This window comes from Apteryx mantelli, chromosome 3 (genome assembly GCF_036417845.1).
Source record: "Apteryx mantelli isolate bAptMan1 chromosome 3, bAptMan1.hap1, whole genome shotgun sequence".
Taxonomy (NCBI): domain Eukaryota; kingdom Metazoa; phylum Chordata; class Aves; order Apterygiformes; family Apterygidae; genus Apteryx; species Apteryx mantelli.
This window is the reverse complement of record NC_089980.1, coordinates 8302681-8325850: the sequence shown is the minus strand read 5'-3', so window position 1 is coordinate 8325850 and position 23170 is coordinate 8302681. Positions and strand designations below refer to the sequence as shown.

Here is a 23170-nt window from a genome sequence, read left to right as displayed (position 1 = left end):
GGCGGGGGGCGAGCCGCGGGGGCGGAGCCGTTGGAGGAGGCCAAGCGCACGCATGCGCACTGGTGGCCGTGGCCTTGGCGGGAAGCGCGGCGCTGAGGAGACAGTCGTCTTTCGTACGCTCGTGGGGGCCGGGGCCGGGGCGTGAGGGATCAGCTCAGCGCAGCGGGGAGGCAGGCTGGGGCGGCTCGGGCGTCGGTAGCTCTGTGCTGCGAGGCGAAGGGGTGCTCGCTTCTCTGACCAGGCCTGGGTTGGCTGAGGGAGGGCAGCAGCTTGATCTGTTTTTAAAAGTCCCGCTTTTTCTCGTCGCTCTTAGCTTCCCGAAACAGGGGAGGTGTGTTTTTAGCCTGCCTCAGTTCAATGGCTTAGCTTAAAACCTCAAGGAAGAGCGGTTGGGGCAGGGAACAGCAAGTGTTTGAAGTCCTTCTGTTGATATTGCTGATTGCTGTCATTATTAACCTATAACCAGAAAAAAAGGAAAGTGGTCTGTCTGACCAGGAAGGTAGGCTGCTGTTGCCTCTCAGCATCAAATAGTAATGCTTCTTCTTCCCAGAGGAAAGCCTGTGATGTTAGCTTAAAGCGATACCTTCATCAATAGATTCGCTCCCCTGAAAATAGGGACACAGGGCAACAGGTTAAGTAGCATTCCTTCTTGTTATCTCTGAAGTGGAGCTTGTGTTTGCTACTTGTAGGTGACTGAAGAAAAAGCTATCCTAGTTACTGTCTGAAACCACGGTTGGAGGAATATTTTTACAGATGTGAACACTTAAGTAATATCTTTCATTTCCCTCACTTACGCCACTCGTTCCTCTTCCAGAACAACTTTTTTCAGTTGTGTTAGTACCGTAGTTACTGGAGCTGCAGAGTCAACTAACTTGGGGAAATTAAGAGAAGTCCTTCTTTCTCTTTTTTTTTTTTTCATTTTTTTCCTAGGTTATTTTATTTGGGATCAGTTCTCATGTCTGGTTCATTCTGCAGTACTTGAAAAATTTTACCAGTCTTGGAACAGAAACATTGTGAGGGAGAAAGGTGACACTTCCACTGAGAGAAGTATCCATCAAATTTTGTTCTGTATGTATGACAGTAAATCCAGACACACACACCCATATCTTTCTTGTAAATGTAAGTAGCTCTTTGTATAAAAATATCACTGTAATTAACAATAACAACATATGTAATTTGTTGTAAATAACAACATATGTGATTTTTCATTCCATTATATACAAGTGTATTTTATTTCTAGAATGTCTTTCCATCTGTAGAACAGCACAACAACTGACAAACTACAAACTCTCCCTTTCCCTGCAGTTAGTAGCATGTGCAAAGATTTTGGCAGATATTATTCCAGAACAAAACAGGCTGTGAATTTAAAATTCATACTAGATAGCACTGAGGCAGTGTTTCAGTAATATGGTAAATCAGCTCTAGGGCTGATTTGTAGCATTTTTGTAGCCATGTGATCTGGTATAACTTACTCCTCCGAAAATATTGAGGGGGCAGCTTACTACAAGTGAGCTTTATATGTTGGATCAGGTATCATCTTGCCTCCTGCAGCTGACAGATAAACTTCCACCACAAACTTTTTCTTTTGTGCTCTGGCTAAGTCAACAAGTACACAGTCATTAACCCAGGCTTTATTCTGTTCTGATTAATACACTTCAGTAAGCATATTAATAGTTGTCAGACAATAGCCTGAGAAACTACAAGCTTGGATACTATTAGATTGGAATAAGAGGTTTTTTTTTCCCCCCTCATTTTAGTTTTAACCACTTCCTCAGTAACTCTGTTTAGAGGTACATCCCAAGAGAGGAGAGATTAATTTTCCTGCCCTATTTTTTATGATTAAAAAAAAAAAAGTGAAACATTTTGCTTATGGTATAGAGGTCTGATCTTTACATATGCCTTTGCTGCCCTTACCACTTCCTTTTCTCCTGCAGCAAACTGAAAACTGTGCTAAAACCATTCATTATTTCTTTTTCTGCAAGTGGCAGGTTCTGACAGGTAACCAATCTCATACCAAGACTGAAAATCTATTTAAAAACGTGGTCGTCATCTGAGAAGAATGAGTTGCTGTAAATCTTGGCATAGCCGCTTTGCAGAAGTGAGCTGCTTTATGATAATCAAATAACATCATGCAAGGTGCTTCTTAAAAATAAATTTATTAGAACAATTGGCAGTAGGAATTAGGGCATATAAAATTCACTGGCTGGAAACCTAAGGAGGATTGAAACAGTTGTATAGTTGATTAAAAAGTACCTCCTTATGCTATCAGAAATTGTTATAAATTTCTAGCAAACTGTAGAAACAGCTTTGTGCCATCAAATAAAAATTAGAGGTAACAAATTTGGTTTTGTTTCAGCTAAATTCGTAAAATTGCCTCAAATGTCCATGAAATAAAGCCGGGCAGAACTTAATTTACAGAACCTAGACAACCCAATTTATTACTGTTGTGTCAGCTGTCCAAAACAGGTTATTCTGTTTTTGGCAAAACTTGCATACTGTCATGGTAATAAAATGGTTGAAATGGACTGGTTTGTCCTTTCCTAATGCATCTGACTGCAGTCTTTGTGTGTGCAGGTAGGGAGTGATTTTGACAGGAATCTGAATGTCAGGATGCTCAGACCAAGAGTTGTATCCGTTCTCACTGTTGAACACTGGAAAACTAGAAAACAGGTGCAACTGCACACAGCACAGTCCTACTGGCAAAGAAAAGCAGATTAAGATTTGCTTGTGGTTAAAAAGGGGAAGTGACACATTGAAAGTATCTCAAGTGGAAAGGTTTTCCTTTTAAGGTAACTTACTTTTCATCTAATCAGACTGCAGAAAATCAATAGCAGGATTAAACAAGGTACTTTCATTATTTACTGTGTTTCTCTCTTCTGGACCATGATGTAGTTTTAAAATCACTAACAATTTGGATTGATATGAATTGTAGTTACAGGAAATCCTTAATGAAGACTGAATGAGACCATCATACAATGGTGCAGCAAATCTGACTTTAGAGCTCCTAGTACTGGATCAGAAATGCTGGTCCAGTACCACTGCTATGTGATGCAAAGTTCTCTTCCAGTATAATTGCATTTTCCTGGTTCGGATTTATTTGCTTTTGACAAGTTAATTTTGTATCAGATGCCATGCCATCTGTTTGGACCCGTTATGTTTTATGTTAGCTTTTTGTTAGATCAGTTATTTTTTGTCCTCCCAAACCATGCAAAGTCAGCATGACAATGTAAAGCCAGTAAAGAAAATGCAGGATATCTGCCTACTCCTGACAAAACTTCTACAGCTGGAAGATTTTGTCCTTCACAGATGAAGAACAGTGTTTTTGGAACCAGACTCCAAGTTCTCACCCTTTTGTTGCAAGATTGATTGATCTAATCAACTGTAGCTGATATAGCCCCAATTTTGCAAACCGTTCTGTTTGACAGATGCCTGAACCCACACAGAACCTTACTGATGTCACTGAGGCTCTGCACGAGTGCAGGATCTGTCCATCCAGAATAAATCCTTGTATCAGCACCTTCACTTTTTTTTTTTTTTTCCTTTGGCATCTACTGTTTGGGCAGTGTATGAATTGCTGTGTAAGTAGTGTGGGGAAAGCAAAATGTAATTTTAATGTGTTTTTAAGAACAAAAAGCTGATGTTAGTTGGCAGTATGCATCGCCTGTTTTGTGTTGGTTTGTTTTACATGCAGAGGATGGAATGGAACTTTGCAATAGTAAGCAGATAATTTTCAAAAGGAGAATAGGGCCTCAATTCTGCAAGTATTTAATGTTGATTTAAATGCTGCTATTCAAATGTTTGCCTCTAACCCATATTCATAAAGTTTTCTGAGGCTTACAAATGCAATTACAATATGGTTTTGAAAGCTATGCCATGAACAATAAATTTGGTATACTGTTTTTAGTTTTAAACTTCCAAAGTGTCTTAGAAGGACAGAACTCCTAATTTTGAAGCTCAGTTTGGAAAAATACTTTCATATTTATTTTACTCTGATCTTCAAAAGATTTATTTGAGTCTGAAGATACTTGTTGTTTATTTGGTATCTCTTTGGTTTTCCCAAGTCTTAGGTCTTATGATTCCAGCCTGTACATTGTGCTGCTGTTTGCTTTCTTCTAGGTATAACAGAGAAAAACATGTTTTTATTCTCCAAAAACTACTTTGTCCCCCCCATCCCCTTAATTTCAGCATCCACTATAAACTTGCTCTTGTTTTTAATACCTCAGAACAGTGAACTTGCTTCAGTCTCTTCTGCGTGGCCTTTTTCCCCCCCCCCCTCGCACTTTTGAGGGAAGTTGGTTGTTACAGATGAGTTTGTTGTATCTCCTTGCATGAGCATCCTCTACTGCAGCTTTTGCTACTTGCAACATCTTTTATGTTTTTGCCCTTTTTCCGTTTTTGGCAACTAGCACTAGTTCTTTTCAGGATCCTTTCTGCTTTTCATTGTTTATTGGTTCTTTCTGTTATTGTATTATTTATCTAAAGGAATTTTGGTGGCACAAAGTATATGAAGGCACTTATGACCATAGCAGTACCGTATTTGGCAAAAGGCAAAAATAGATTGATAATAGAGTTTTATGACTCTGGAAATCACAAGTTTCTTTTCCACAGGAGGAAGTTATGGTGACCTACAGAATGTTCCTAACAGAAGAAGGAAAACTGTAAACACCTGCAAATGCTTCTTTTCAGAATGAAATTCCTACAGCTACTGTCCAGGAAATCTGGGGGACTGGAAATGCTTTTTCAAGTACATTTTTGCCAAAAGCAAGTCCAATATATGTGCCTGGCTACCTCCACTTGCCTTTATAGTAAGAAGAAAAAAGTGAATGGTTATGAACAAGTTGATCAAGAAAAATACAAGAATTTGGTCTGCTCTGTGACATCTTACAAAACCAGCGCCCAAACACCGGAGACATTATTTGAAGAAGACAATTTATTATATGGGCCAGCAAATAAACGTAGATCTCCAGTTAAAAACGTTGAAACAAAAACTCCAAAGAACTGGATTCCTCTTTTAAACCCCAACAAGAGAATTCCACTTCTGGACAGTAACTCAAACCTTCCCCTAAAAATCGGCTTACAAAAAAACAAAATACCCAGTGTTACCAGTATTCTTCAACAGACTATTCCTCCGCAGCAAGCCCTTTACCTAGAAAGATGGAAACAGAAAATGATACTGAAACTTGGGAAAGATGGTTTTGCAGAGTACACTAAAAGTAAGTCTAACCACAGTGTGATTGCAAAGTAGAATCACTAGTCTGGATAGCTGGCTGGGACATACTAGCATGGCCACTGGATCTGGCCCTGGAAGTCAAGCATTTTGAAAATCCATTCAGCTGTTTCCATTTCAGGGTGCAAAAACACATTAGAAGGGTACCTGTTATTAATGAACCTACTCTTTGTTCTAGGACCTCTAAAACTAATTCAGAATTTAGTGGGGAAACTAAAATTAGACTGTAGATGTTCTTTGTGCTTTCCTCTCTGCCTGTCCATTACGTGTCTATTTGCTAAAATCAGCAACAAATAGATATTTCCAGCTGCTCTGATTGAGCCTGTTTGCAGATGCAAATTTGTATTCTGAAATCCCATCCTGCTGTGTGTTTAGAAAACTGTATGCCTTGCTTTGTGTGCTGAAGCACTTAAGTAACCATGGGCTTTAGTATATACAGTCTTTTCTATGAAATTCCATGCATTTAGATGTTTTTATTTCATAAAACCTCCAAAGCTGACTTCCCCCAGGCTGTAGGAGTGAAAACACCATGGTGCTAAGGTGGTTGCCCTTGGGGGACAGTGGGTTGCTTCTTATAGCAAGATTGATAAATACCTCAGCACTCCTTACATAAATGATTGTGCTTTTGAAAACTGAATATGCTTTATTTATGCTCTTTTTGAGTTACTAAGCACTTCAGTGAATAAGCTTCATAGGAAAGGCTGACGTAAAAAACCTTACACAGCTATTTAAAATTAGCTGTTTCTGAATCATTTCTGCATTAAACCCTTACTCCTAAGAATTATGTCCATCCAGTGAGGGAAGAGATTTCTTCAATTCAGATGAACCAATGCAGTAGGACTAGCATGTATAGCAAACGGCTCATAAGCAGCCTAAAATAATGTTTTTAATTCATAGAGATTGGCAAATGCCTTTGAATAAACCGGAAATGAAAGATCCTATTTTGTTCTTGTATAATTAGTGAGATAAAAATCATTAATGTAAGAGATACTGATTTCACTGTTGGCACTTTTTTCTATCTTGTTCCCCTCTCCTCCTTCCATCCTGAAGCTTTCAATACAAAAAGTAGGGTTGGTTTAAGAGCTATGCTGTGTTACATCTAGTACACATGTCCATCAGGTATTATGAGTACTGTCTAAAATGTGGGTTTTCTTGGCATCTCTCTTAGATCTTTTCCTCCAAGGGAGTCTCTTTCATGCAGCTTTGGAATCTATATTTCTGTCTGAAGAGATGCCAACTAAGGGGCAAGAAGAAGACACTGCTATTTCCGGCTACTTATCAAGTGTACAACATGTCTTAAAAGATATCAGTGAAGTAAAAGCTCTGGAAAGTGCAGTTCGGCATGAGACTCTTCAATATCTGGGCCTGGTAGACTGCGTGGCTAAGTATCGGTGAGATATTGATCCTCTAAGAAACCCAAAAACGTCAACATTGTTTGCTGTTGTGTGGTTTATGGGAGGGTGTGTTTCAAGCTGAAGCGGGTGTTTGGTGAGCTCTGGGGGAAAAGCGTGAAGATCGCTAAGAGAGGCAAAATGGATGAGCTCAGAGGTGAATCTGATGTCAGAAGTGCTGCTGTTCCTTGTGGAGGATTCCCTATTGGAGCAGGGTATGAGCAGCGCGGGGTTAAGTGAGGCTCTGCAGTTGCCAAGAACTTCAACTGGTATTAGTAAGTCTTGGTTTCTGATATCTAAACTACCAGTGCAGAAGAGATTTGATTAGACTGGGTACGATAATGGGCAAAATGTCATTGGGATGAAGCAGGGTGAGTGTGAAATGCCTTTCTTTGGTGCCATGTCTTATTTCTTATTGTGACTAAACTTAAGCTAAAACATTGTCCTCTCTTGTTGTGTTACAAAGAGGCCAGTTATGTGTGATCGACTGGAAGACTTCAGAGAAATCAAAGCCATCTCTGCAGAACACTTTTGACAACCCATTACAGGTTGCAGCATATATTGGAGCCATAAATCATGACGTTAACTATGACTTCCAGGTAAGCAGGCCTGCTACCTGCCAAGACAAGCAGCAGCACTGGTGTTATTTTCATTTCTCCCCACTGACTGACTTCAGACATGTGCTATCCATCACACAACTATTGGTAGGATTTGTACACTTGTACAAGGCAGCCCAGCCTTAGATCGGGTTAAGCTGCCGTAGAACTGCACTCTAAAATAACTCCACTACTCTTGCTACTCTTGTTGCCTTTGCTTGTCAGTAGCATGTTGTCATTGGTTTTAAGGGAATTCCTGCTCAGTAGGAACTATGGGTGCTCAGTGTCTTGGGAAGTCAGATGAATTTACGGTGAGGACTCTGCTTGTGGCAGTCCCCTCTGCTTTGTCCTGAATGTTTTGGCTTGTGTCAGGAGTAGGAAAGAGGAAGAGAGGAAATGAAAAAGAAGAACATGCAGACGGGGAAACGGGACAGGAGTGCATTCCTCACCTCATGTGTTGCTTTATCCCACTAGCAAGTGAAGGATTAAATTATTTACTTCCTCAGAGTGTTAGGAAACTGTAGAGTGCTTCCTCAGAGGAAAAGAATGAGCTGTCAATCAATCACTTAATCAGTAAACAGTGGAACAATGTTTTAAAAGACTCCAAAGGCAAGACTCCTACTGGACCTGAGGGATTGTTATTTCAATACAAAGCCGTGAAGGTGGAAAATTTAAAGCAGGAGAGAGAAGGGTAATTCATAGATTTTACAAAGGACTTTTCTAGAATAAGAAAGAGATTAGTACGCATGAGCACTTAACAGGCATGATCCTTATGCAGTGAAATATGCAGGGTTCTGTTAGCAACCTTCTGTCCCCCACTGCTTCACCCTTGGTGGTTGTTTGGGGTTTGAGTTAGGGCTTTTTGTCAGGCATCAAAGATGTCAGAACATACATAAGTATTTCTATTCAGACTGATGCCGGAATTGTGTCAATCTGATTATATCATCCCAAGCAAAACCTCATCACTTGGTAGCAATTTTACGTGCACCTGGAAGATGTAAATAGACCCTACGATTCAGAGTTTGAACCCTACAGTTTCCACTAAGGTCAATGAGACCTTTGGACTCTCGGCATTTGAATATTAGTCTCCAAGTATTTTATTGTGAATTATTGCTCTTTTTTGTTTCCCTCTTTCTTATTTAAGATATGTTAAACTGAAGTTTTGCAATGAAGTTTAGTCTTTAGAAGCGTTGACTGAAGTTGCATATTAATGTTGAATTTCTGACAGCATCTTGTTTTTCACTGTAGGTTAGTTGTGGACTCATTGTGGTTGCCTATAAGAATGGCTCCCCTGCACATCCACATTTCATGGATCCAGATCTGTGCTCTCAGTACTGGAATAAATGGCTTCTGCGCCTTGAGGAATACATGGAAAGAAACTGATCCAAACTAAGCTATACAAAGGCGAGCGGTCTGAACACGGAGCCAAAGCACTTTCTTCTAATCTCATCTTCCATTTTAATACATATTCTTTTTTTGAACAATCTGGGCTAGTTTCTTTATCAGTTTTTTTTCTCCTTAAAAAAAAAAAAAGTAATTGGAACAGGGAATATTTATTTGCCTATGTTGTAGGTGACTTAGGTGGACCTGTTAAGACAATGCAGACTTAACTGATCCCTATTTTTCCACACAAACAGTTTATACCATCAATATGAAAGTTTCTGTAATCTGAAAGATTTAAATAAAACTGTTCAGTAAAAATCATCCTTCTTTTGTCATTTTTGAGAAAAAAGCCGTTGCAGAACCAAGACTCTGGAAGTGAAATTGCTTTTGAACTAAAGCAAAAGGACATTTGTGGTGTCTGAGCTGAGAGAAATGCAAACAATAAATGAATATAGTAGACTGAGTTGGCTGGTTGACTGGTTGGCTATTAAGCCAGTCTTGCTAACCTCAGAGGTACCTATTAACAGATTTTTACTATTTGTGATTTTCTTGCAGCAACAACCGGAAAAAACTGTGCTAAGAATTATAACCAAAGCTCTCATAAGTAATTACTGAAAATGCTAAGGCGGATTGGCCATTTAACAAAAGTGGCTCAGCAAGAGAGGAACAGAATTGTAGCTGATACACTTAGAAATTTCCCTTGTGTTCTGAAAGGCAGGAGACTTCCACGCTTGCAGTGGCTCCTCCTGCAGGCCGCTCCTCTTAACAGCCTGCAGTAACCCACACAGAAGAAAGGTGAGCGTAAATGGGCCTTTGTACCTGAGGCTGTGAGTTTACAATAAGCTCTGTGCAGGCCAATTCTGTGGCCGTCTGGAGCGCTCTCGACTTCGCTGTGGTCTGTGTAGACAAGAAGCCTACCCAAGTGGAACTATCTATCTGCAGTGTCAGGTTATAGCATTTGCCAATGCCAGTAAGTTTCTTTATTGCAGCAGGTTTGTGACTTTGAAGCTGGGCCTTCTTAGGAACAAAGAGCTGCTGATAGTTTCTTCAGAGTAATAAGTTTATGAATAAATGTCCTAAAACAGAAGAGTTACTTTTGAAGCTTATTTCATAAAATAAGTCTGTAGACAGAATACACTTTGGTGTCAGGTGGTATTGCTTTGTGTGTTGTATTCATAGGAAATTTTTTTCTTCCCCTCTTTGTTTTCTCTGAATTGTACGTATGCGCTTTCCTAATATCTGAGGATTATGTATAAAAATACAACTAACCCATAAATTTCAAGAAGATTAACTAGAACAGTGTCTAAAAAACAATGGGCGGGCTTGCTGCTGAAGAGACTTAGTCCTTTGTAGTGTTTAATCTTCAGCTCTTCTAGGGCAGTAACTGTGGAAATCTGTGCAGTAAAACCTTGTTAGTTATAGCAGTACTTGCTTATTCAAATCCTCCTCTGGTGATGGTGCGATTACTCTATGCTTAATTAGATAAGACTTCTAACTAAAAAGACTCGCATGGAGTCCAGAATCAGGCTGTGTGAGGTCTACCTGTTTTGCAAATAGGTCCCCACTACACCAAATTTTAATAAGTGGGTTGTTCAACATCACTGAACGCTGTCAGTGTTCTGCAAAAGATAACTCCATAGATATAAAGCAGGCAGGCAGAAGCAGGAGATGACAAAATGTGCTGAATTCCTCCCCGTGTTGATTGGAACCGGATCAATCATGAGAGTATGGAACAGTTGGCTAACATTTGGGTGAATTGCCTTGTTCATCAGTGTGTCCCTACAGATGCAGGATTTCCTGCAGCCATGTAGCATTTCAGCCTAGTTCTCCCTCCTGGCAAACAAGGAGAAATCTGGAGCCTGGGCTGTGCAGGCACCTCTTTGCTTCACCTCTGTTCATTTGTTTAACAAAAGCCTTCTCTCTGAGAAGGCAGCTTCTCTCACAAGCCATACCAGTCTGTGAACCTCTCTCTCTCTCTTTCTCTCTCTCTCTCTCTCTCTCTCTCTAAGCCTGAAGACCAGCCAGGGAGCCTTTGAATACGGTATCACTGTAAGGTACTGCTGTCTAGTACTTCTGAAAATCTGGCTGCCTCCTTGTGTGAGCTCTCTGGAACATCTGTGTAGCGTCCTAAGCTATTACCACCAACCCATAAGAGATTTGGCAGATTGCCACTGCCATGCAAACTAGCATCTTTGCTCAAACCCACTTCATTACCAGTTTAAACTAACTTGCCAGACTGTTAAATTGATGTGCCCAAGGCATTTGCTACAGAGAGCATCTGACCTCTGCAGAAAAGCCAGCCAACCATGGAAGTTAGTCCAGCTACAGCAGCAAGCATTGTCTGAGCTGTGCTGGCCATCAAAAGTGGTTTTTCTTCTGTTATGTGCTGCTTTGTTCTGGTGCTGCAAATGGTCTTTGACTGAAATTGGGTAGCTGGCCCACCTTGATCTGTCTGCAGTTCCTTCAGTGGAGACATGCTTTTGCAGTGATGTTGGAGGGACTCAAAAATCACTGTATGCTACAGGAGACAAAAAAAGTTATACGGATGTGTCTCTAGTTAGATAGGTGAGGAGGGTTTCTGCTTCAACTCCACTGCTGCAGTTCAAGGGCTGAGAGTTCAGAAGTGTTGAGTGTGAATCCTTTGCAGTTGGGTGCACTTTGGTCGCTTTGCTCAGACGGACTCTGTTGAACAGGCCCAGCTAGGTGCTGAGCTCAACAACCAGTGTCATGCCTGAGACCTTACTGAGCAGGTTTTAGGGGAGTCTCACCGGTACAATTGGCTGAACCAGAAGTTAACGCTTGTCCTTAGCCAGACAATTTTGTCGACGTATTTGCAAGCATGCAAGCTTCGCTCAGCGTGAGCAACCTCCCATTTATACTACTCAGTTATAACGGCACAATCTCAGAAGACCTGAGGGCTAGTGCATAAGCTATAGTCAGTTTTACAAAGTAAGCATCTTCTACTTTACCTCAGACACTTTTATTTTTCCCATGGACTTTCCATTTATTAAAGTATTCTGCAAACTCTCCTGTTACATAGGATGACAAGCTGAGCCTTTACACAGTAGCATCACTTTATTATCAATGTTTTCAAGGTCCCAAGCACCCACAGTTCTGTTGAATAAAATAGTATCATTAGAAATGCTTAAAAAAAAAAAAAAAACTAAAAGCTATTCCCCACAAGAGCCCAAGCAGATGTCTGTATAAGACAGAGGCAAATTGAAAAGATTTTTTTGATTCTTACAAAGACACCCCAAATCTATCATTTTAATTATAATGATTATGAAGGTAGTGGCCATGACTCTGCATTTCAGGTCGAGTAACTTTTCAGCTTTTCTTTTAATGTCTACAGAACGCAGCACATCTTCCCCAAATGTACAGCTTTATTTTGAGCACAAAATGCACCTGGGGGACTTTATAAGTAAATCCATTCATTATTCTGTATTTAAATCAATTAGAAACCTGTTTAGCAGCTGTGTCCATTAAGATAAGAGACGAACAAACAACATGTGCTTGGACCAGCGTAACTTGTGCTTGCTGAGGACGTTACCACCCTACCCTGTCTGTCCTGATACAGCCAAGTGCCCAGTCAGGGCCACAGCAGCTCAGCAGCATCTAAAGCATCCTCAAGTGTGTCAGAAGGTCTCGGCGACGGCAGTTAGGAACACCCCGCTCTCCAGGGTTTTTTAGTCACTAAATCTGCTCTTGATCCTCCCTGTCTTGGTTCTCCTGGGTCGACAGGAGCTGGAACAGGGATGCAGGGGAGTCCTAAAAGCACAGAGACGTACTACCGCTCCCTCATCATCATCACTGCCGCTTTGCCTTGCAGCACCGTTCGCAGCGAAAGCCTTCTCAGCCAAGAGGGACTGAAAACTAGAGGCCAGATTCACACACAGTTTTGCACCGATCTCATGAGGCAGAGGCAGCCCAGGGCTCACTCCTAACTAACTAACTGCTTCGCGCTGCTTTGTCGTGTTAGTGAACAGGCACTTGATAGTTCATTAAGAAGGGGGGGGGGGGGGAAATCCCAAAATACACACACGCACATGCGCGCACACACACACACACACACGCACCATAAAATACACATAAAATTGCATGTCATCATGACAGATAATACATATCTTCAAGTCATTAAAGTGGTTTCTTTGGGTTTCTGGCTTGATATCGATGTAGATTAAAGGAATGTAGTAGTAATCCCCAAAATAAGCCTGACAAGTCCAGGCGAGTCAGAGTTAAGGTCACATTTAAATCTAAACATGATAAAATAAGTTCACAGCTTAAAGTACCTAAAACATGACCAAAACTCTGCCCTGGAATAATGTCACTACCTGGAAGAGAAAGTGTAGGAGAGAAAAATTCTGCATCCTTAAAAAAAAAAAAAAAAATCTGTTTCAGCACATCTTGGATTACAGATCCATAAATCATGAGTTTACTGCCCAGGTAGGCAGAGTTAGGATTCGTTGTGCATTTAAACTTCATTTACTGAGACTATGCATTCCTATCGTTAAGACCATTTTAATTATTTTTTCATCTGAGAACAACGTAATAGTAGCTGCTCCTGCGTGGTACTTTCTACCCAAAGCTCTTTGGGGTGATGCATTGGGGAAAGGTGAAATTATTTGTCTGTGGCCACTCAGCCGGGTGGTAGAGCTGAAATAGAAAACCGGTTGCCTGAATGCCACGCTAGCAAATTCTCCGTTAACTAGGTGACATAGCCTCTTCCAAGCTTTCCATTTTTTTGACCGAAAAACATCCGATGTTTGCATCATACACGGGAACGTTTCTTTCAGGTTGAGGTTCTGTCAACATCAATAGAGTCCCATTAACAAAAAGCATCCCTGCTATTTCAGGGATTTCTTTCAAAACTGTTTTTTTAAAAAAAATAATATATATATATAGTCCTACGTGTAAACTTCATTCCTTTAGACCACTATAATCCACTGCGTTATTCATCTTTGTCATCTTCTTTGGAGTTCCTCTGCAGGACAGGGCTCAGTTTGTTTTGCAAAACTGCCGCAAGTTTTTTTGAGGTTTTTTTCAGGAAAGCACTTCCGGGGTGAACATTACTAACATGCAGATATAGGTCCTCTTGCGTAGGGCCCGTGTAGCCACAATCTTCGCACACATAGAGTTTATCTCGCCTCTGTTTGTAGGCGTATTGCTGCTGCACTCCGTGGATCTTCTTGAGATGGGACTCCAGAGAACACCGCTGGGTAAACGCTTTGTTGCAAACCTCACATTTGTAAGGACGAATTCCTACAAGATTAAAAGACAGCAATCATCATTTGGATTTAAATTCATTATAGCCCCCTAGGGAATCAACAGAGAACAAGGCTCGGTCATATTAGATATGGAGCAAATGCACAGCTACACCCCAAGGAACCGTCTGTCTAAATAAAATATATTACTTCTTTTAGACTAAGAGTTTCAGAAACGGGTTCATATATTTCGGAACCTAGAAATGTTGCAAAGAGGCTTAAGTAGATGCCAAATATAACAGATGCCCACCAAAGCTTTGGTCCTGAAGAAGAAACCATTAGCAACTCTTGCAAAACGCACTGCTTTAAAGCCCTCTTGGAGTCCTGCGATTAGGTAAAACTGTCCGTTCCAGCTCACCTTTCATTTCGTTTTCTTCTAGCGACTGAGCTCTTGTCTCTCAGTAAGTTCTTAATATTTTGCTCGCAGAGAGCAAAGCTTAATAACGCCGCAGTGAAGGGCTGCCAGACATGAACATACAATGATAAAACTAATTCAAATGAGTGCTAGTGCTTTCGCACAGTGTAGTTTTAATTATTGTCACTACACACGCCAAATCTAGAAAACAAGGGCATTAAGACGAAAAAAAAATATGCATGTATGTCTTCAACAGGGGACGAAGGGGCTGGCTTCTGATTTGAAAGCCTGAGCAGTTCCATTTAGTACAGTCAACCAACATTATCATACGTACCAAGGAATAAACAGTATCCGTTTTACCAGAAATCAGCACAGAGTTAACAGCAGCAACAACAACAGCCCCCTGATACTTCACTGACAAATAGTCGAGGGTTTATCGACACTGGAAAAAAACTAAGGCAATTGGGATTTTTCCGTACTACAGAGTAGGTTAGTAGGTTTTTCAAGGACAGAGCAGCCTTAAAATGGATGCAATTTCATACTTAAAACCCTGGTTTTGCAATGAGAGGCAAAATGCGTGCAAGATCAGAGCTATGGTGAGTAACAGCCAGACAAAAAAGGGAGAAGCACACACGCTCCTATAGATGGTTCATAACTTTGTAATTGAATTACGTCAAGTTTACCGCTCAGGGCTGATCTTTTTACCAGAAATCCAAACTAATTAGAGGTTGCAATAGGAAGAATCTTGACTGCATTTTGCAAGTCTTAAAAAAGGAGTTTATTCCAGTGTCCTGGCTCAAACAATCATGACTAAAAAGTTATTTTCCTAGCATCTACTGCTGTCAGACTGCTTCAACGACTTAAATTAGATTAAACTGCAATTCGAGAGCGATTCTGGAGCTTTGTTAGCATTCACACGCAAAAGTTTACCTTTTGTGAATAATATTTGGGGGGGCAGCTTCATGCTCAGCTTGAGTCAAGTTAAATCTTCGCTGCCACAGACTCCCGATGCCCATTGGGCTTCATAGGCACCGGTGGCAGCACAGGAGAGGGTTAGCCCATCAGGCCAGGAAGGCTGGGTCTCTCCCTTTCCAGCACCAGCCTAGGCTTAGATCAGCATCAGCAATCCAGCCGGCGGGAACCGTGCCTTCCCATTGCTTTGGAATTATTTTAAAACACAAATTTTGCTGTCGATATTATTTTTTAACATTTAACTCTGCTCATGCCGTGAAACCGGTTGGGCGTATTTGGCTTTCAGGTCCTCTGATGCTACCAGACCGTTGCAAAGTCTGGTCACAACCACCGCAGAATACTCGTGCTAGCTAACTGTTCCCACTGGAGTACCAAAATTCAAGAAAGCACATGGACGCGAGCGACTGCTGCTACATAATAAAGCCCACGCTGCCACGTTCAGCCCCAGTTTGACTTCTTTTTAATAGTCACACAAAGCCCAGCTTTGCTGAACAACAATAAATTGCAGCATCAAAATCCACTGCTTTCAAAGATGCCTCGTATCAGCCTGGAAAAGCCACGTGCCAAAGACAGGACGCTACGCCCTGAGCATCTCTGCACCGAGGAAGACGCTACCTGGACAACCTGCACCCGCCTGAATTGCCCTGACCTGAAAAAGCATTGGACTATCTGCAAGGGCAGTGAAAGCAGAGCGGAGCGGAGCAATCAGGCACGATACTGAGGGAACATATCCAACGTGAAAGGCAAAACCGAGAAGGAAAAGCACCGGCTTCGCTCAGGAAAATACGCCACACGTTCATCTTGTCTTAGACGAGAGAGGAGGAATAGTGAAGTCAGGTTTCTTTCAGTAAATTGTGGGGCAATTTAACCATACGAGTCACATCTCCAGCACAGTAGGTTTTCACCCCTGTCCAGCAGAAAGATCCTTCTCCTTTGCTTCTGTGGTTTTCCAAAATCAGTTGCAATCCTGCAGGGTGAATTCAAGTCTACCAGCCATAGCATATCTATTTTTACCTTCTGTTCACAGACCCCCCCCTTGGAGTTAGTTTATGAATCTCAAAGAAATATGTGACAGGTTGAAAAAAAAAACAACACTTCTTCCAGAAGCACATACTCTCTGCAGTTTAGACAAACTCCGAGGCAGTTCCCTGCTCACATCCAGATTTCCTTCCCCCATGAAAGCTACCGTGGCACTTTGCAAACAGAGCAAAACAGACCCAAACGCTGGCTCTGGCCACTGGTTTTGCATCAAAATAGGTGTCGAGGTTTACGGGAAATCTATTGCTAAGAAATAATTTGCATCTACCGACAGAGTTGCTGAACCTCTGTCTGGGAACCCGGTTGATTGTGGCTGATCCCCTAAGCAGAGAGAAGGGATACTGCAGAGCAATCCCAATTATTCCGTGGGTTTTGTAGGAAACTGGAAACCTGGGAAGTTGGAGGACACCCAGCACATGCAATGGAGAGCATCTCCCGGGTGCTTCGCAGGGCAAATTAAAAGCCTCCCAAACATAGGCAGCTGCCTTATTAAAGAGCGTCTTGTTTGGGGAGGATGGAGTTGACATGTATTTAAGCCAGCACTTCAAATAGAAAAAACAAAAAACAAAAAAAAAAGGCAAAAAGGCAAAAAGGCAGCCTTCTCCCTGCCCGGTTAGTACAAGCATTTCTATAACCAGTGAAATGGATTTGAGGTGGACCGGAGCAGGGAAGAAACGGGGAGCAGCCGGGGCTAATGACTGCCAATCGCACCCTTTGAGCCAGAAGAGGACATTTGTCTTTAGCCCTGGGTGTTCACTTCAACTTTGTCCGCAGGTTTATACAAGCTCATCTGAACCTGCGTGAACCCTTCTTCCAATTTTGGAAATGGTTTGCTGTGACATTTAGAAGGAGTATAGCCCTTCAGATCTGATTTTTAAAAAGGTGCAAGGGCAAGAAAGCCAAAACAGAGTCATACAAACTCCTCATTACATTTCCTGCATTTCTTCAGTTCTTGCAATTCCTGCACACAGGCCCAGAAACCGCCCCCGTACCTCCTGCTCGCTCCATGGGGATTCAGCGCACGGGGCAAATGAAAGTCGAATGGGTTGTCTAGTTTCCCTAAAGAAGCTCGAGGCGCAGCAGAAACCACACTCTGGTTTCTTCAGAGGGTGCCAAAATCAAACCACAGAATGGCCCACAGTGAAGGTTTACCAAAAAAAACCAAGAAACAAAAAACTGCTCCTCATTTCCTCTAGAGGGCAAAGCATTTTCGTTGAACGCGTGCAGGCACTCACTGGTACATGCTCAGCCCTCGATAATCCGTGGTGGATTATCCCGATGACATGGGAGATAGCTCCACCAGCAATCCAGCTCTCCAGGTTTGCTGGCCAAGGCAAGGCAGCACCCAGGCACGATTACAGTGGAGCTGGGTATAAGCCCGTGCACCCACATGGCTTCACATGGATTTCATTAGTTCTCCTCATATTTCATTAATTCCAGGAGTTTATCTGTTCACAGACTCATGATTCTTCCTTTTCTCCGTTACAACCCCATTCCTTTTTGCAAATGTTTCCCTGAGCGTTGTCTTATCATCGTGTCGGGTTACCCTCATCCCCCCACCTTGGCCCCATCTCACCCCTTCTCCCACCCTTGGCTACTCCGAATAGCCCAGGGCCGTCTGCAAAATGCTTTGGTAAAGCATGCTCACCAGTATGGGTCCGGACATGCCTCTTCAGATCAAAGGTGTCGTTGAAGCCTTTCCCGCAGAAGGTGCACAAGTGTCTCTTCACCTGGCTGTGACACTTGATGTGACGGTTGAGCATGCGCTGCAGACGAAAGCCTTTGCCACACAGCTCGCAGCTGTGCATTGCAGCATCGTTGCAGGTGCCAGTGGTGAACTAGGAAACGGAACAGCACTGGGTGAGGAGGTATCGACATGGCAAAAAAGACTGACACCCCCCCTCAAAAAAAAGGAGGAGGGCTTGCTCATAGCTTCATGAAAAAATCCTTGGGATAAATTCAAAACGAGAAGTGAAAATATTCAGGAGACACTCTTCCTGGGTGACTTCTTCACACCTCCCTTGCAATAAGGCATCCAGGACAGACTTCAGCCTGACCCAGGTCTACTGAGGGAGCAAGTGGGCTGTGATGCCCAAGGAGCATCACACTCAATCGCGTGCACACAAGGGGTCATGGCTAAGGAGCGGCCATCTATCCACCAGCTCTTCTCCCTCTTGCAAGCTGTGTCTGCTGGGAGCACCACCCTTGCTCGAAGAGTAAAACCATCCCACCCCATCTAACCATGACACCACGTTCCTGCGTGGCCGTTCCTCCTCGCGCAACATCCAACAGCCCAAGACATGACAGAAAACGGTAGAAAGATCCACAGTGTCCCGTGTGACCTTCTCAGGATGCCTTGCTCCTACTGACTGTGCACACAGGCACACGGAGAAATGCCCATGGCTCGGCTGGTGGCCTTAGCTGTTATGTGGGCACCTGTTAATGTCTACTGGCAAACTTGACTTCAGCAGTTCAAACAGAGACCACGCACTGGATGCCTTACAGAGACATGGACCCTCATCAAACTACGTACTTCAGCACACGGGCTTAGGCTATGATCAGCTGTCCTTAGGGCCACATCCGCACAGGTTCATGCATTCAGATAATATCCCGAACAGGGACTGGAGGCCCTGCCTGGCCTGAGAAGATTGCACCAAGGTAACGAAAAGATCCAGCCCCAGAGGCATGACTGCCCCACGCCTGTATGCCTTCATTACTTATACTTCTAGCTAGTAATGGACACTGAATGCATACCTAGAAAACCAACCAGCAGTCAAAAATCATGCCACTGCCATCGCTGCCAAAGGGACCTCCTGCCTCGGCAAACGCCAGGGGCCAACAGACCAACTGCAGAGGGCAACAACCGAGGTGCGGGCACACGTCCCCTGCCACCGACTGCCCGGGGACACAAGCCCCAGCGGACAGGAGGGGACCACAGCAGAGGGAGGCCATATCATCCACCACCGCAGCTGTTTGCCCAGCAAAGGTGAGTCACAGCCCCGTAGATTGTGCCCAAAGCATTCCTACATGCAACCACGGTCTGGGCCAACTTTTAAAAAAAGAAAAAAAAAAAAGCTTCCTTCGAGACCGGCGTAGCTTTTCCACACCTCTAAGTTCATGGTTTCCCACTAAGGACTTCCCTGGAAATGTTGCCCCTGAAGATTTTTCACACACCCCCCCAAAAAAAAAGGTTAAGGGTGGTTTTGACTGTGAAGGTAAACTTGGTTAGTCAACCCAAAGCGATGCTGCATTGACTCAGCAGAGACTGGGACAACGGCGCCAGTCGGTTTGTCTCCCTCGCCTGTTAGTTAACGTCAGCGTGTCAGTACAGGTTAATCTCTTCGTTCTCGATTCTAATACCAAAAATATCGCGCTGACACCATTACCTAACTTCACTAAGAGACACTGATGATTCAGCTCCTGGGAAGAGCATCTCTCATACGGAAGGCCTTATGTTTGGAGTATGCAAATAGCCAGCTATTATTTTAATTAATGGCATAGCTGACATGCTCACTACTACTAGCTGTTAGAGCCAGGCGAAAGAAAACAGCAGCATACACACGTCATTGGCGCTTGCGATGCTTTTGGCACATTTCTGGGGCATTCTTAGAAAACTTAACTCTGCACAAACGAGGTTACCAAAACAGATTTCTTCCTGGCCTTCACCACGATTTTCGCTAATAGCACAGATCAAAATATAAGAAGCAGGCTTAAGTAAAAGAGCGAGAAAAAGTAGGAAGAAATCCCAGCAGAACGCTCAAAGTTTGGGTGAAAAGTAATCCTAAATTCCTAGGTTGTCTTGCCTGAATGTGCTTCGTCTCCGGCACCAACTCTGTAAAACCAGGGCTTTGAGCATTGCTTGTTGTCAGACCCAAAGCAGACACAAAGCATTTCTGGTCGAGCAATGAAGCAAGCTCTTCATGCAGAAAGGAGTAAGTGTTGGGTTTGTTTTTCCTGAAGAGCCAGGTATTTCTCTTGACCCCCCCCTCCTTATTATTAATGAAGCAATGCTATCAGAAATGGTTTGTAAAGGAAAGAAGAAGAAAAAAACCCAAGCTAGCTGCAAAACAACATGTGAAGCTGGGAGGAGCAGCAAACTGGAAAATGTCTATCAGGCAGCAGGTAGGACTCCACCTCACTGTGGCCATGTTTATAACCAGAGTAAAAATGTATTAATCACAAGATTACTAACCTGACGGCTAAAACACAGGCAGTGGGAATTTTTACAGCGCCATCCAGCAAAACAACAGCTAGGATCTAACGATGCGTTAAGTAGTCACTGGCAAAACACATCTCTTATTTGGTAGCACAGAGGTGGCCTGCGGACCTGATGCCACCTCTGTTAAGGAGAATCCTTGATGTCCATAGGAGCTGGACAGGGTCCTGTGCTGTGCTTTCTCCTCCCACCCCACGTGCACCACCACCCTTTGAGGGAGGCTTGATGGCTGGGCATGGTGAAGAGCCCGTGATCCATTTGCCTTCCCAGCCTTTGGAGGGAACCACTGCTCTGTCTTCCCCAGGTATGGAAAAGGACCTTTTCCTAGCTGCTGTACTGATAAGTCAAGAGGGTTAAGGGGACTGGGGGAAAAATACACTGCAGACCTCTTGGCTGAGTGCTTGGCCACAACCTAGAAGAAGGCCTTTCAAGGAGGCCCTGTGTTACGTAGGAGATCCACCCACACATTGTGGGGCTTGCCTCCTAGCTGCCAGAGCTGGTCCTTCCTGGATGGGTTCAGCTCTCCTGCAGGATGGGAGCCAAGCAGGGCCAACCTCCTCCATGATGTACCATCACTGGAAGATGATGGTACATCACGGAGGAGGTTGACCCTGCTGCTGCCATCCTACATCTAGCTCTCCCCAGCTGCCCCGGCAGGCACTGATCTCAGCTTCTGGGGTGGGCACTGTCACCTCCAACACAAGGTGCACACAAGACGCTGGGGCATCAGGCTGCATGTTGAGGAAGAGGAGGGGGGCTTCCAGCGAAGCGAACGCAGACCAAACTGCGTTTCCCCCAAAGTTGTGGCAAGGCGTCAAGGCCGCGCTCTGGCCGCGGGGGCCGAGGGCGCGCGGGGCCCTTACCTTGATCTTCGACCTGACCGCCGGGCGCTTCACGGCCAGGTCCAGCAGCATCCCGCCGGCGGCGCCCGGGCTGGCGACGGTGGCGGCAGGCTGGGGCGTCGGGGGGCCGCCGGGCTCTGCTTCCCTGGTGCCGCTGCTCCCGCTGCTCTCCAGGCTGCAGCTGTCTTCGTAGCCGAGGAGCGCGCAGCCCAGGCCGCCTGCAGCGGGTGCGGAGGAGGAGGAAGAGGAGGAGGAGGGTCGGGGGGAGGAAGAAAGAGGCGCGGGGCAAGCCGCGGCAGGAGGCGAGGGGGCGGCGGGGCCCGGCGGCGCGGCGCTGTTTAACCTGCGGGCGGGCCCGGGCGGCGGGGGAGGCTCCCCCGGGCTCGCGCTGCAATCGGAAACTCAAACACGAACGGTCCCAAAGTTCAAACAACCCAGCTCCGCCGCCTTCCCGTTATACCCCGGGCAAGGGCAGGCGAGGAGGAGGAGGAGGCGGCAGGAAGGGGTTGGGGGGGGGAGAGGCCAAGGGGACATTACCCCCCCCACACACACACACACACCCGCCCCCGCCGCAAGCCCTTTTCTTCCTCTTCTTCCCCCGACCTTTCTCATGCAAACGAGGTTTCCCACCTTTGCGGGGCTCCCTGGACGGGGGAGGGGGGGGGGGACGGTGCGGGGCGCCGAGCAGGGGCTACCTGCAAGGGGCCCCGGCGTTGTGTCCCCCCCCCCAACCACCGCCACCGCCGCCCCGCCGCGCCTATCGGCAGCCCGTCGCGCCCCGCCGCCGCCGCCGCCGCGTGCGCTCCCTCGGGGCGCCCCGCCGCCGCGCTCGCCCCGCCGCAGCCCCAAACCCGCCGCGGCCGCTTCCCGGGGGCAGCGAGCGGGTCGGCGGCGGGCGCAAGCGGCGCGGAGCCCCCGCCGCGGCGGCCGGCGCCTCACCTGGGATGTAGGTGTCGGCTCGCTCCTCGTCGGGGAGCCCATCCCAGCTGCGCACGGCCGGCTGCGGGCTCCGGCGCTTCACCAGGAAGGCTCTGGGCATGGCGAGGGCGGCGGGGGGCTCGGCGCGGCGCCGCTGCCCCGCCGCCGGCCGCCGCCGGGCTGCGGGCGGGCGCTCGGCTGCCGTCGGCGGGCAGCGGGACGGCGCGCACCGGGCAGAGGCGCCGCGGCGCGGGGAGGGGAAGGGGAGGGAAAGCGGCGGCGGCGGCGGCGGCGGCGGCGTGGGGGGGGCGGGGGGGAAGGTGGCGGGGGGGAAGGAAAGTTTCATAAGGTGGAATAGAAAAATGCACCAGGAAACTTGGGAAGGAGCATGCGTGCTGCAAACATAACGGTGTCAACAAGTCTGCTTACCTGTCCGACCGGTTGGAGCAGCTGAGCTTTGTTCCAGCCCTTCCTAAGGCATGAATGTTTGCAAAAGAATTTAACGTCTGAAAATTAAAAAAAAAAAAAAGGAAAGAAAAGGGGGGAGCAGGGGGGAGCCCTGCCTTCGCTGCCCGGGGGGCGGGTGGTGGGGACCCCGGCGGGACCCGGCCCCTCACCCCGCGGGGCCTCCCCGTCCGCCCGCCCAGGGATGCTGCGGGGGCAGCGGGGCCGCTTCCCCTCGGGGCAGCTTTTTCCTCACCCCCCCGAAAAGGAGTTTCCTCCCTCTTCGAAGCAGAGGGAGCCCCCACCGCCCCCGGGGGGCTGCACCCAGGGGCCCCTCTGGAGCACCAGCAAGAGGAAAAACTCCCCGGGGCTCCAGAGAAAAAAAAGGCTGAGCTGTCCTCAGGCCAGCCGCGGGCAGAGAAAGTTGTTATTATTATTATTTGTAATGACAAGTTTTTCTTCTGTTAAAAGGAGGGCTTTATTTCATTTTAGTCCTTTATTTAAAATGAAAAATGGGTCAAGGCCTC

At 45.4% G+C, this 23170-nt stretch overlaps 2 protein-coding genes across 7 annotated transcripts; one reads left to right on the top strand and one right to left on the bottom strand.

Annotated features, from left to right (window-relative positions):
- Positions 1 to 31: 31 nt before the first annotated feature.
- Positions 32 to 8918, top strand: MGME1 (mitochondrial genome maintenance exonuclease 1). 6 transcript variants are annotated; one of them, XM_067292636.1, is made up of 7 exons: positions 32 to 113; positions 931 to 1119; positions 1989 to 2098; positions 4609 to 5213; positions 6396 to 6618; positions 7085 to 7217; positions 8463 to 8918. In XM_067292636.1, the coding sequence occupies exons 4-7, from the start codon at positions 4673 to 4675 to the stop codon at positions 8595 to 8597; spliced, it is 1032 nt and encodes a 343-aa protein (XP_067148737.1). In that variant the 5' UTR covers positions 32 to 113; positions 931 to 1119; positions 1989 to 2098; positions 4609 to 4672; the 3' UTR covers positions 8598 to 8918. The 6 variants fall into 6 exon arrangements, with proteins under 6 accessions (XP_067148737.1, XP_013809854.1, XP_013809851.1 ...); XM_013954400.1 differs by having other exon boundaries at positions 1983 to 2098; XM_013954397.1 differs by lacking the exon at positions 1989 to 2098.
- Positions 8919 to 11571: 2653 nt separating this feature from the next.
- Positions 11572 to 22365, bottom strand: OVOL2 (ovo like zinc finger 2). Its single transcript, XM_067294644.1, has 4 exons — positions 22221 to 22365; positions 21303 to 21499; positions 17872 to 18061; positions 11572 to 13856 (listed from the first exon to the last, which is right to left on the bottom strand). The coding sequence occupies exons 1-4, from the start codon at positions 22318 to 22320 to the stop codon at positions 13546 to 13548; spliced, it is 798 nt and encodes a 265-aa protein (XP_067150745.1). The 5' UTR covers positions 22321 to 22365; the 3' UTR covers positions 11572 to 13545.
- Positions 22366 to 23170: the final 805 nt, after the last annotated feature.